General features: G+C 38.4%; 1 protein-coding gene across 1 annotated transcript in view; it reads right to left on the bottom strand.

Annotated features, from left to right (window-relative positions):
* LOC149543139 (putative mitochondrial adenine nucleotide transporter BTL3) overlaps nucleotides 1-12,650 on the bottom strand; it is a 99,827-nt gene extending 87,177 nt beyond the window's left edge. The window contains exon 1 of the mRNA XM_089798042.1: nucleotides 11,916-12,650. Coding sequence (XP_089654168.1) covers nucleotides 11,916-12,433 — 518 coding nt within the window. The 5' untranslated portion in view covers nucleotides 12,434-12,650. The remainder of the gene's footprint in view (nucleotides 1-11,915) is intronic.
* Nucleotides 12,651-13,121: the final 471 nt, after the last annotated feature.

Raw genomic sequence — 13,121 nt, 5'->3', positions numbered from 1 at the left:
AAAAAATTGCATCAGCATGAGACAGCAGTGACTACATATGTGCAGAATGCTACCATTGGTCACATGAAAGTGCTCAAGAAATGAGTACTAAAAATGCATTGCATGTTGATAATTCATGTCATGATGAGTTTGATTTTTCAAATAAGAACTTTGGAGACAAGTTAGAAAGTTCATTTAGTGGCATTGGATCACAATATCGTGACTTGGATGGACATGCAGTTACACTGGGAGCAGAAATGTGTGAAGATACAATCATATCAGCAACTTCTACTTTGACAGTTGGGCCATCCTCAGGTGAGTGATGTAGATACGGCCTCATATCATAGTGCAGATTTTGGGTCATAGCACTTGCTTGGGATTTACATGTTTTAGAATCATCATCATTTGGTTAGGCAACTTAAGGTTAACAAGAGCATGATTGCCACTGCCATAGAGCATTTTGGTGTTGCTCATCAAATGTTGACTACCTTTGGTTGGAGTACTATGACACATGAGCAAAGTTATAGTGGCCTTTCCCTAGCTGAGTTCCATGCACCTTGGGAAGCCATTGGAATAATGAAACAAAACTATTCACAATTATTGGCAGACAAAAATCATCTTCTAATGCTCGATGGTATCTACTACAATGCTCTTAAGAGAAAGGAGAAGGAGGTTGATGAGCTCACTTATGAGTTTGAAATGATTATTGTCTCATTGGAGAGTAACCAATTGGCCTTTAGGAGTCGCACTCACTATTGGAGAAGCTTACTGTGGAGTTGAGTTTTGCATAGTCTTCACTAGCTACAAATAAAGTACAGTCTCCACGAACTATCCAACCTGGCCATGACTTATATAGGAAGAAGAATTGTAAAAAATAGAAGGGTCGGCTGGGTCTATTATCTCTTTCGCCTGACCCATTTGGCTTTTGTGTTAAATTAAAGGTGTTCCTTCTTAGCACCAATCCCTTTGAAATTAGGGAAAAGGGCGTATATTTAAATGATGAGATGTTGTTATCTAAAGGTATCATAAAACAAATAATAAGCTGTGATTTAGCTTAAGAAGCAGCAACCTACTATGCACAGCAATTTTATACAGACTGCAGCGATTCAAATTAAGGAAATGCACAGAGTAATTAATTAGGACAGAGATCCATGATGAGGTGAACTAATTATAATGACTAGTAATTGACGATGGGCCACCACTGAGGAGAACCAACCCCTCATGAAAGTAGGACAAAGGGTGTATATTTAAGTAGTGAAGTGTGATCATCTAAAGGTGTCAGACGACTAATAATAAGCTGCAATTTAGGTTAAGGAGCAGCAACCTACTATGAGCAGCAATTTTCACAGACTACAGAGAATTGAATTAAGGAAATGAACAAAGGAATTAATTAATGGAGAATGATTCATGATGAGGTGTGAACTAATTATGATGACTGGTAATTAACGATGGGACACCAGTGAAGAGACCCAACCCCTCATGAAAGGTGTAATGTCCCCAGTTCCTTCAGTTAGAAACTAAGGACATTATTCGTAAAACTTTGATAGTATTCATTATTTTTAGAGTTTTCCTATCCTTTTTTTTATGATATATTCTAATGATTTTCCCTTTTGAATTTATTCTTCTTATATATCAAGTCCAAATTATGCTCAAAAGACATGACCGATCAGGAGTAACTATTAATATTAGTTGAATAATTGTTTAACTATAATTATATTTATAATTATTAATATCTATAATTATATTTTATTTGTCTATTATATCATTTAGTTCATTTTATAATTATAATGAGTTTATTAATGTTATCATAGAATCTTATTAATTATTACTTGTTTATCTCAATATACTATATTATTTTATTATTATTATTATAATAATTCAATCACTATAGTTACAATTATAATTATTACTATTTAATAATATATTATTATTTTATTATTTTATCTTATATTATTTTATTTTATCTTTCTAGGATATTTTCATTATTGAAATCTTTTTTTATATTGATTATGTTACTAATCTCTTTATTATATTTATAAAATAATAATATATTATTATTTATTCTATTATTAATTTACTTTAATTTTATTATTAAATCTTAAAAATACGGGGACATGACAAAAGGACATATACTCCAAGGGTTACATGACCTTGACGGAAATGATAGGGTATAAAGCCGTATTGGGAAGAAGGCGAGATGGGAAAGTAAGAAAGAAGAATTTCTAAGATATACTAATATATATCAAAGTGTAAAACATCAGATTAGATTTATATAAGATGCATCGAAGACCAAGCAAACTCTCAAGAAGAGACATTCCTATCAAGCCTAAGTTAGTAGCAAACTTCTGATCATTTCATGACTTTCATAATAGGATCTAACAATCCTAATAATCCTCTTGTGATATAAATACTGCGTTTATATAATTTGTTAACAATCATCTTTATTCTCTTATATATAAACATATATATGAATAGATATTAAATGCATGTCTGTAATAAATCTGTTTGAAACCCCCATCATGTCTAGAAGGAAGGTGTAAGGAAGAGGGTTGTTATGAGGTCATTATCTAAGTAGGCCACCCCAAGGTGATGTCCCTGTTGCCCACCCCTAGGGCCAAGAGGGAAAAGATCTTCTCTTGGGCTTAGATAGGACAATCAAGAAGCCCCCATTACGATCTACTCTCGAACTCTCCAACTATGGCTATTGACTGTAAGGGGATGAAGCATAGATAGGGAAAGCATATACAAGCACCCCACTAAATAGGCCACCTCGAGTGAATGTCCATGTTCCCTTCCCACTCTGGCCAAGAGGGTGAGTGTCCACACTTGGGCTTAGCGTGGGATGGCTTCAGGCCAACCTAGCATGCTTCTTCTCCCAAACCCTAATGTGATTGAATGGTAATATAAATATTTTATGACTATCTTGTGTTATTATCTAATCTAAATAATAGAAAGGATATATGTCTATATACACATGCATACATAAACTTATACATACATACATACATACATACATACATACATACATATATATATATATATATAGATATAGATATAGATACATATATATGTATGTGTGTTCCCTTGGTTTTGGTTGCAAAATCTAAATAGAAGACTAATTGTAGAGATATTTCAATTGGTAAAGATGTAACTCTTACCCTAACTTGTTGCCACTGTGAACCTAGGGAAAATTCTAGGGAAAATCTAGAAGGGCGCATTTTAATGAAGCAAGATAGAACCTGTTGAGATCTTGTAATCATGTTAGACAAATTATTGAAGTTACAATTCATTTGATCAACCAGTATTAGGGTTTAAGAACATATATTTATAATCATTTTAATCATATAACATTTCTAATTTGTTACTAGGGTTCAACCATAATGAAATTTTTTTGGATAAGAAGACATAAAAGGGCATCTAAGAGATCCACTACCCTAGGCCCAAGAGCAGATATACCATCCCTCTTGGCCTCATGTTACCTTTTGCCATCTCATATGAGGTGGTGTACCAAGTAAGGAATCCTATAACTATTCCCCTTCATCATTGCCACCCTTGTTTACCGTACAAGGTAAAAGGATAATTAACACATGTAGTATAGCACGTTATAACACAGAATAGATACTTTATTTATATACGCAATATGCTTATTACAATAACTCCAATGATGATTCAAAGTCCATTTCAGACGGTGTACATATACCTTCCCGAAGGGGTGACTGAAGCGTCATGCGGCCGTTCGAATACTATTCTACCCGTCGGCTACACTATAGAATTTACCGACAACATCATCCCCCCCAAAAGAAAAGTTGTCTCCGGTTGACAATACAACAAAACTCAAAAATAACCCCAAGTACATCAATGCATAAACACTAAACAGAGGGATGCATCCCTGGCGTAGTGGCCATCTGCACCCTCAATTCATTCAGCTCCACCCATAGCTTATAAACTTGCTCTTTCCTAACCTTCGGTTTTGCTTCTGCCTCCATTTGAAGCTCTAAAGCTGATTGCATCATCCCTGCTATTTCTCTGAGCTCTTTCTCCTCTGCTACTCTCTCCTTCTCTGCCGCTATCAGTTCCTTCTTCACTGCCAACTTTTGTAGCTGACTCTGTCTATCTAATAGGGCTATCCTCTTAGATTCCCAGGCTGCCCTCTCCATGGCTAACCTAGCAGTTGACTCCTCCTGAGCCTTCTCAGCTGCTACCTGATCCGCCTAGCTCCTCTACAAGGTGTAGTATGCCTTCCTGCGTATCTCCACTATCTCGTGAGTCAAAGCCTCTACTCAGCTCTCCATACCATGATCTCTCATCGTGGCCCAGTCCTATCGCATCTCTGTAGTCTCCACATCATGCCATCCTCGCTCCTCGAAACAGACTATAAAGGCAATCGGGCATCCTAATCTCATAAAGAATATTACTCCCTCCAGCTCCTTCACTACTACGTCCAAAGCCTGGGTCTCTGTAGAGGCTATCACCTAGCGTGCCCAAGTCACTAGAGTTGCTATATCAGCAAGGGATGTCTCTCTCATCCCTACTTTTCGCGCTACTGGATGTTCCTGTTGCACACCCATAGCCCTCTCTACTGCTTCCGCCATATGCTCAACAACACTATGCGGTAGTCCCTCCTCTTGAGTCTGCTCTGCTTCCTGTCTCTACAATGGGTTCTCCTCCAGAACTGCTTCCTGCGTGGGTGTTTGAAGGTACACCACTCGAGGTGCTGGGGTACGATGGAATCGTGTACTCAGGTATCCACTCAACTACTAGGTTCGGCTCTCTCTGTCTCGCTCCAATGATGCTAACAGTGTTGTATCTCCTATAGCCACTACATCAAAACTCATTGCGTCCAATTAGACACCCAATGCCCCTAAACCCTTGCTTATCGATTCCTCTAGTACCCCTATCTCCATGTCTATCTCAGTATTGGGTATCTCATCTCCAGCCTCTGGTAAAGCCTCACGAGTCGGCTCCATCATTACCTCCAGAGAAACCATCTCCGTTGGTGATGGATGTGCCTCTGCTACTGCCTTTGGAATAGCTCATGTCTCTACAGTGAGCTGCATCGCAACCAAAACTAGTGTCATCACTACTGGCTGCCTGAACTGACCAAAACTCGAAATGCCATGTATGCCAATAGGAGCCAAATGTGTCGTAGGTGAGAGTACAGGCCGTTGGAATCTCAATGGCATAGCTATAATCACCTCTACCTCCTTGTCCTATTCCCCTTCCCTATTGGTCCCACTCTCCTCCAAAGAAGTCTCCTCTCAACCACTGTCTGTGTTTCCACCATCTGGCCTCGATCGTTTCTGTCCGATGGTCTTGGTGCCAAGTGTATCCAAATGTCTCCACTACATAATCAGTGGTTCGCCTGGCGCGAGTTGTCCCGGTTTGGCTTCCAGTGCAACATTGAGGATCATCTACGTCGTTACCTCCAAGAACAGGCCGAGGGAATAATGCGGCATGTAGAATGTTTTGTGCTACAATGTCATGAATTCTGACATCCGTTTGGCTAACAACACTGCCCAGTCATATACCCTACCATGCAAAATCCCATTCATCATTGCTACATGTGGAAATGAAATATCTGAGGCACGGCTAAAGCCTATGAGGCGACTCTTCATGATGTCCATCAAACAGCGCCAGTGACCTTCCTGTATATTGGATTTCTTCAACCCTCTGCCCTTTCATGTGTCTGAAAGAGCTTCTTGTTCTGCCTAGGACAAGTCCCCACACACAAGCTATATCAACTGCATCTTTACTTCCCGGTTCATCTTTTTAGGTTTACTTTCTATTTTCCTTCCGCCTTAAGCATGGCCAGGTATCCCAAATACTCGTGTAAAATCAGCTGGCTTGAATGACACTACTAAGTTGCAACCAAGATACTCAAACGTACTAATTCAAGAGAACCTATCATACGTTTCTATCATGATGCGTAGAAAACCTTCATAGTCTCTGATACAGAATACTGGCATTTGTATCACCCATTCCACTTGTGCTTTCCAAATTCTAGCCTTCACCTAATGGTTATCTAGTCTCCTGCCACCACTTCCGGCATTTTGCACCATTCAACCCTTCAAATGTAACACTTTGTACTGAAGGAACTTCTATTTGCATTATCTGCCTTATCATGTTTTGTTCCGCTAATTTCCTTTTCGAATTCTTAGCAGTATCTTTTACTTGTGATTTTTCTATTTTCACCTGCCTTTCCAACACTGTTCTTGCTTTTTGTAACTTCTCATTTTCTTCTTCTGCATCAGGGTATTTCACTTTCTTTGCCTGCTCACGTGTGACCGCCTGTACCTTCTCATCACATGTTTCAATGCTTAATAGATTTACCCCTTGCTTTAGGCATTTTGAATCTTCGTGGTCTCCTGGACCACACCATCTACATAGTAGCTGCCGCATTTCCTTCATGGTACAATCTCTAGTGAAGTGCCCGCAGAGATTGCATGCACGACATTGTATCATCGGCCGTCTACTTGCGTCATACTATATTTAGCTCCAACCTCCATTGTTATGATTGTTATTATTGCCACCCCTTCCACATCTATTATTGTTTTGATATCCTCCCGAAGTTGCATTGTTGTTTGTGTAAGTTCCCGCAGACACTTCCTATGTCAATAGTACTTGCTAATGGCCTTTTGACTTCATGTTTAACCCTAACAACAGCGCCAAATGTTTACCGTACAGCATAGAAGGATAATTAACACATGTAGTATAGCACAATATAACGCAGAACAAATACTTTATTCATATATGCAATATGCTTATTACAATAGCTCCAATGATGATTCAAAGTCCATTTCGAACGGTGTACATATACCTTCCCGAAAGGGTGACTCAAGTGTCACACGCCCGTTCGGATACTATTCTACCCGTCATCTACACTCTAGAATTTACCGACAACATTACTCACTCTCCTATGAATGAGACTCATTTGAATTCATCCCAAAAATCATTTGAAGTCAAGATGGGAGGAAAACTACAATAGGGCTCCGAAGAGATCCTCTACCCTAGCCCCAAGAGCCAATGTACCATCCTTTTTAACCTTGTGTGGCCATCCATCATTTCAAATGTGGTGGTGTGCCAAGTGAGGTATCCTATAGGCATTTTCCCTCCTTGCACTCACTTCCTCACCTTGCCATGATTGATTCCCTGGTAGAATAAAAGAATAAATTAAGAATCTAGAAAGCTTAGCAATTTGCATAAAAGATAATATGTTGGATATTATCTTCATCATACATACTAAGCATGCATCTCACACATAATGACGTTGAAGAGGAATGCTATTGCCCGCAAATAAAACAATTTCTGGTTTGATGCATCTATATGCATTGATTGCTGATGTCTAATGAACTGATCTGCTCTGTATTAGAACGGAAGCCCCTCCCACCCTCTCGCTCTCTACAGACATAAATACACACACACACATATATACAGGTCTGATGAAATGATGCTGTGCTTCACGATTTGAGGCATTGTACCTCAGATATGTGACGTTATGATCGCTGATGTCTGCTTCCCTAAGGCTGCTCTAATTCTTACTGCCTTTAAGATTTATCTCTGCCAGAATACATCATTACATTTCTCTGCCTTAACTCCATCTCACATAACCTTTCTTATGCCCCATCCTACTTATTAAAAGGAAGCAACCTTGGTAGCGATGACTTCATAAGAACACCCCTCTTCACAAAGGGAGTGACTTCTATTTTATATGCACCTCTCCAGCACTGTTCCAAGTCTTAAGGGGGGTCAGCCTCATAAACAAAACTATAACTTAAATAAGATCTATTAATTACAGTTGATCATTGCACTTTAAAAAAACATAGCCATCTTTCAGACATTAATTTTAATTGTTTTAATACTAAATTTAATTATCCAAAGGTGGGGTTGAACTAGGTGTTGGCCTTAGAAGCCTGGATTTTATTTATTAAAGCATGCAACCTGTATAAAGGGCAGGGGCATGACAGCCAATGTGGAAGTAGGAATAGGGGGAGAAAGAATGGGAGCTAGAGAAAATGAGACAACAATTGTGATGGAACTTTCATCAAAGAGGAATCTCAAGTCCTCAATGGTGTCCTATAAATGCAAAAGAAGAGAATCACAAAACAAACTAGAAAGATTGTCCCAATGGGCTACATCTAGAAAATGTTAAAGATTTTGTTGCAAGGAATCACTATACGCCATCAAAGAAGGGACATAAAATTCTGTAGAAGAAATAGGCAATAATGGTGGAATGTCAATGCATGCCATTATCTTTCTCATCCCATGATGAAGTGTCCACAATATATGCTTCAGTATGAACCACAATTGACTCTATCAATGCTAGAGTAATAAAATCCTAAAAATCTGCAAGAAGAAATTCAGAAAAGAAAATTAAAAAGATTTCCTCAATGAGATATCTCTAGAAGACGGTAAAGATCTTGCTGTAAAGAGTCGATGGAAGGCCTCAAAAAAGCAACTTTGAACCCTACAGAAGCAGTAGGGAAGGATGGTGGGGTTTTAATGCATGTCCTTAAACTAAACTACTCATCCCATTATATTGTTTCCACAACTATGAGCAACAATGGATCCTACCAATGATAGAGTAGAAAAAACCTAGTAGACTAATGATATTATCCTAAAGAAGTTGCTCAGATTAATCAATCTGAAAGCAATCATTTCAATCATGAGTTTTCTTCTTATAGTAACTGAATGCCACCCTTCATGATTTAGAAGGCTTCAAAGAATAATCTTGCTATAGAGGGGCATCCCTACATCAAGATTTGTCTTTATTGGACATGGAAAGGCTTTGGAGATGCCATAATCTTTGTAGAGACCACATGAGGATATCCACCATACGATACTCAAATGGAAAGGAGAGCGCAAGAAATTATGAATTCCACAAACATTACTCAATCATGACAAAAAAAGGCAAAAATAAGATCACCACCATTACTCCCCAAATCACATGATCATGAATCCCTAGCACACACAATTTGGGCATTTCATATTTAGTGTGAATATAATTGCCACTAGATATTACAAACTGAACTTGATATGAATGCTTTACAGATGTCAAAAGAGGCTATAATATTGAAACTAAAAATTCAGAGTAAAATCAGAAAGCACCAATGGCACTATTGCATAGAGCTCAAAAAATCATGCATTGTCAAAAACATATGGCACATAAGGAGCCTGTATGAGCCCAAACAAAGCCTTATAAGGTCTCAAAATGAGAAATATGCAGCAACATCTATTACAAACTGCAAATGTTGAAAAATGTATTCATCAAAATCGAAAAATTGCCTAAACCAGCACAAAGTAGCAAAACAATGGGCCAAACTAAAAACAAATGAAAAAGAACCTGATGTGCACACAATGCCACGTCTAGAAAAATAGGAGCAAAAGGCAAAAACTCAAATGGAGAGGATTTAGTGTAGCTAAACTTAGAACCATTATCATATCTAGTAGAATTTGCTAAAATGGTAGAAACTGCCAAATATAGAGCACAACTAAAAAATGGAACTGTCAAAATCTTTACGAAAGTTGGAGTAAGCTAAAAATAGTGTTAACTACTATTTTAGTGGGGATGTAAGTTTAACAAGCCAAGTGAGCCCATGCATAAGGTTGGTGGCTTGGAGAGCCAACTATTAGAAGGTCAAGCCCAAAAAGGGGGGCTCTGCAGCTTGTGTTATGGAGGTTGTACCTCACATCAAGGCTATAGGCTGGGGCCTGAGTAAAAAAGACCATATCTCACACGTAGATGAAGTTTTTGTAGTTCGTCAACCTTATCAAATGAAAAGTTCATTTGCGTACCCGATGTGTTCCAATGTCTTATCTTCTACACATAATTCTGTTGGTTCTTATTACTGACCTTGAAACCATCACCAATTCGAATGTTTGAGAGTCTAGGTAAGCATTGGGCAGAAGCCAATGTATTGGCATGGTGAAATCCTTTACAATTCATCAAAGAAGAGGGTGGTGAGCTTATCCATTTTCTCCCACTCTAAATCAGCTATTGTGGCTGGCTTCTTTGATTTGCCTTCCAGTGTGATTGAGGAAGTCTCTCTGTACCAGGAACACTTCCATTTGCAACTTCAACATTCTGAGTTTTGCCCCAAGAATTTTTCAATTGTCCATTTATCTGCTTCTTCCATTTTTCCTAAATGTTTTCCCAATTTTTCTTTCAACTTCTCAACTATGCTCTGATACCAGCTGTTGATATTTAGGAGCAAGAAAGCAACTATTAATTCAGATTTAAACAAGCAACAGTAGTGCAAGAAGAATAAACTCAAAACACAAATATATGTGGTTCACTAATATGGCTACATCCACAGGAAAACCAGGGGAAAACTCTGTTTATTAGTTCTGTTTATACAGTTACAGCTACAGCAGTTCGCATCATATATTTATCACATTATCCACACAGTGAATTTGAAGTATCCTTAGTAGAAACCAAGAGACAACCGATGGAGGGCAAAAAAAAAAAACAATAGTCCATGACTTCACATCCAACACTTTCAAGGGTGCTTGCTCTTCCGGTTAATCTGACGTAGCAAGGCCGCTATGGTGCTTTCTCATATTCATATCTCCGTTCCATCATTTTAGTTTCTCCTGAACCCATCCACGTGTCCTTAGGTAACTTTCCAATGCTTGTGATGGCTGTGGTCTAGGAACACGTTGGAGTCCTTGCTGCCAGAATGACCCAGATTATAATCCAGCAAGTAGGCTCTCCATAAGAAACACAACTCAGAAAATAGAGTCACGTACCCTCTCTAATTAAGAAAAGAAAACTTCTTTAATGCTTGTCCACTATGTACTTGAGGTGCTGTTTTTTATGACAATCTCTTATGTTAACATTGAACCTGCGCAATTTGTAGTCTTGTAGCAAAGGCCGACTATAAACATTACTTTTAAGATGATCATTCTAGATATTTTTTATAACAGATCTTTCGATCAACTAGATTTTAAAATACAACTTGGAAAAACGATGGACATAATTGTTGAATATTCTTACAAACTCTGCAACAACTTTAGCAAGTCCCAATGAATGGGAATCCATTCGAGGTGCAGGGTGCATATAATGCCAAATTCTATTAAATAGGGGAGCTAAATCCTCAATGCTATGACCCTCACATCTTTGAGCTAGGACATCAGCATATGGCCTCGGCAATTGTTAGATTGTTGAGCTATTTAAAGAAGGTGAGTAAAATGGATGCACATCACTGGTCTAGTAGGGTGGTTGACGGAGAACTGCCTCGTCAAAAGAAGACATGGAAGAAACAAAATGATAAATGGTTCAATAAGTAGAGCATTGACTACCAAGAATGCCCAGAAAACAATTCTGAAATAGAAAAGTGGGTGGCAGGAAAAGTCAGATCTGTCATGTGGGCAAACCAGCTCGGTAGAAAAAAAGCCTATTATGTCAAAGAATTTAATCCCACATGCGAACATGACGACAAAGAATATTTAGGAGCCGAGATCAAAAGAAAGGCAAAAATCCTAATCGCTCAATAGAGATCTGGTTCCCACCGTTTGAGATGTGAAACTAGTGGTGGAAGGTCCCTAAGGAAGAGTGAGAGGATAGAATGTGTAGAGTTTGCAACGAGAGTGTGGTGGAAACAGAGTGGCACTATCTGAAGGATTGTACGGCGTACGAAGACATTCACAGCCAACACCAAGAAACGTTAAAAGTGAACAACATAAAAGGCCTTTTCGAAGGACAAAGACTCCTAAAGGGGGCCATTTTACTTATGCATATTCACAACAAAAGAGACAGGCTGGAGAAATTGCATCAGACTGACTAGGAGTTCTATGTGTGTCCCTTAGGCTTATGACCTCATGGACCTCGTTAAAAATCTTTCATTCATTCATTCAAAGCAAGTCAACATTAATAACAATCATTTCTTAAATCTGCAATGGTAGAATATGTTCGAAAGAGCTTTAAAAATTTGACTAACCTTGAAATAATGGTTGACACAGCACCAGCCAAGAGAAGCTTAGGGGTGTTGTCCAATGCTTTCAGTCTGGTGGGGTTTCCCCCTCTATTTTGTTGGTTGGATTTTCTCTTTGCTTCTTCTCTATCGTCTTCTGTTTCCAACTCGGATCCATAAAACCCATCATCTCTAGACTGGAATGTAATGGAATTCAGCTGAAAACTAATCTTGCGCCCATCAGCTTGGGGACCAAAAAATGACATTCCCAAGCTTGCTATGAGTGTTGTATCCAAAATGGGTATAGCTGCAATGTTGTTAAGTTTTACTAATGGCCAAAAGCTGCTGCAGGACAATGTTGTTGATGGAGACATTGTCGGTTTCTTCCCAGAAATTGTTGAAGCGAATGTAGAAACAGAGTATGGAGAGGGAAACAGGGAGTTCGTGTATCCATGTCCATTTCCACGTGCCTCTGCAACTGATTGGTGAACTGTGTGTAGCAAGTATTTCTGGAGATGGGACGAGGAGGAAGAGCAAGTGACCATTGTGCGTATGTGTTTTACTCCTTATTCATCTGTACGATATATATAGCTTACACCATAGTAGAATTCCAAATTTCCATTTACATTTTCATTACAACGGACGTTATGATTCCTTACAGAATTGCCTCCACCACGCTTTGTTTTGAGGGTGACAAATAAGGCTTTGATTTGGGTACGAAATTGAATGGATATATTTTATTAATCAATGGATGACATTACACGATTTTATTTTTAATTTTTGTGACATTACATGACTTGGTTTGGGGTTGGCGCCACCATCCCTTTTTCGGGTCTAGCCATAGAAAGTGATGTAGTGATGTGTTTTCATCGCAGAAACTGCCACGGAGGCCTCCCTGCGTTGTTCTCCCCTTACTGCTTCAATTTCGGATGTAATAAAATCAGATTGGTGACGTTTTGTAAGTTAGTCTTGTCACAATTGTTTAAATGAAAGGAGACTTGACACTCTTGTGACAACTACTTAGATATGGAATTTATATGATTCTATGAGTGAATGAAAGATTTTAATAATGTTTAAGGGTTGATGTGGATTTTTTAAAATATAACTTATTTTATAATAGGGTGTCAGATTTTAGTTTATTTGAAACATTGTCTTTAAGTCTATTCTTCAACAATAAATTTTGATGACTAAGTTTGTTATATTGTCTAGCTATGTTTTTTCAAAAAACAGTAC

Source organism: Cupressus sempervirens, chromosome 8, assembly GCF_028749045.1.
Source record: "Cupressus sempervirens isolate cs-2001-9-10 chromosome 8, ASM2874904v1, whole genome shotgun sequence".
Classification (NCBI taxonomy): domain Eukaryota; kingdom Viridiplantae; phylum Streptophyta; class Pinopsida; order Cupressales; family Cupressaceae; genus Cupressus; species Cupressus sempervirens.
Note: the sequence above shows the minus strand (reverse complement) of the source record. Positions and strands in the feature narration are given on the sequence as shown.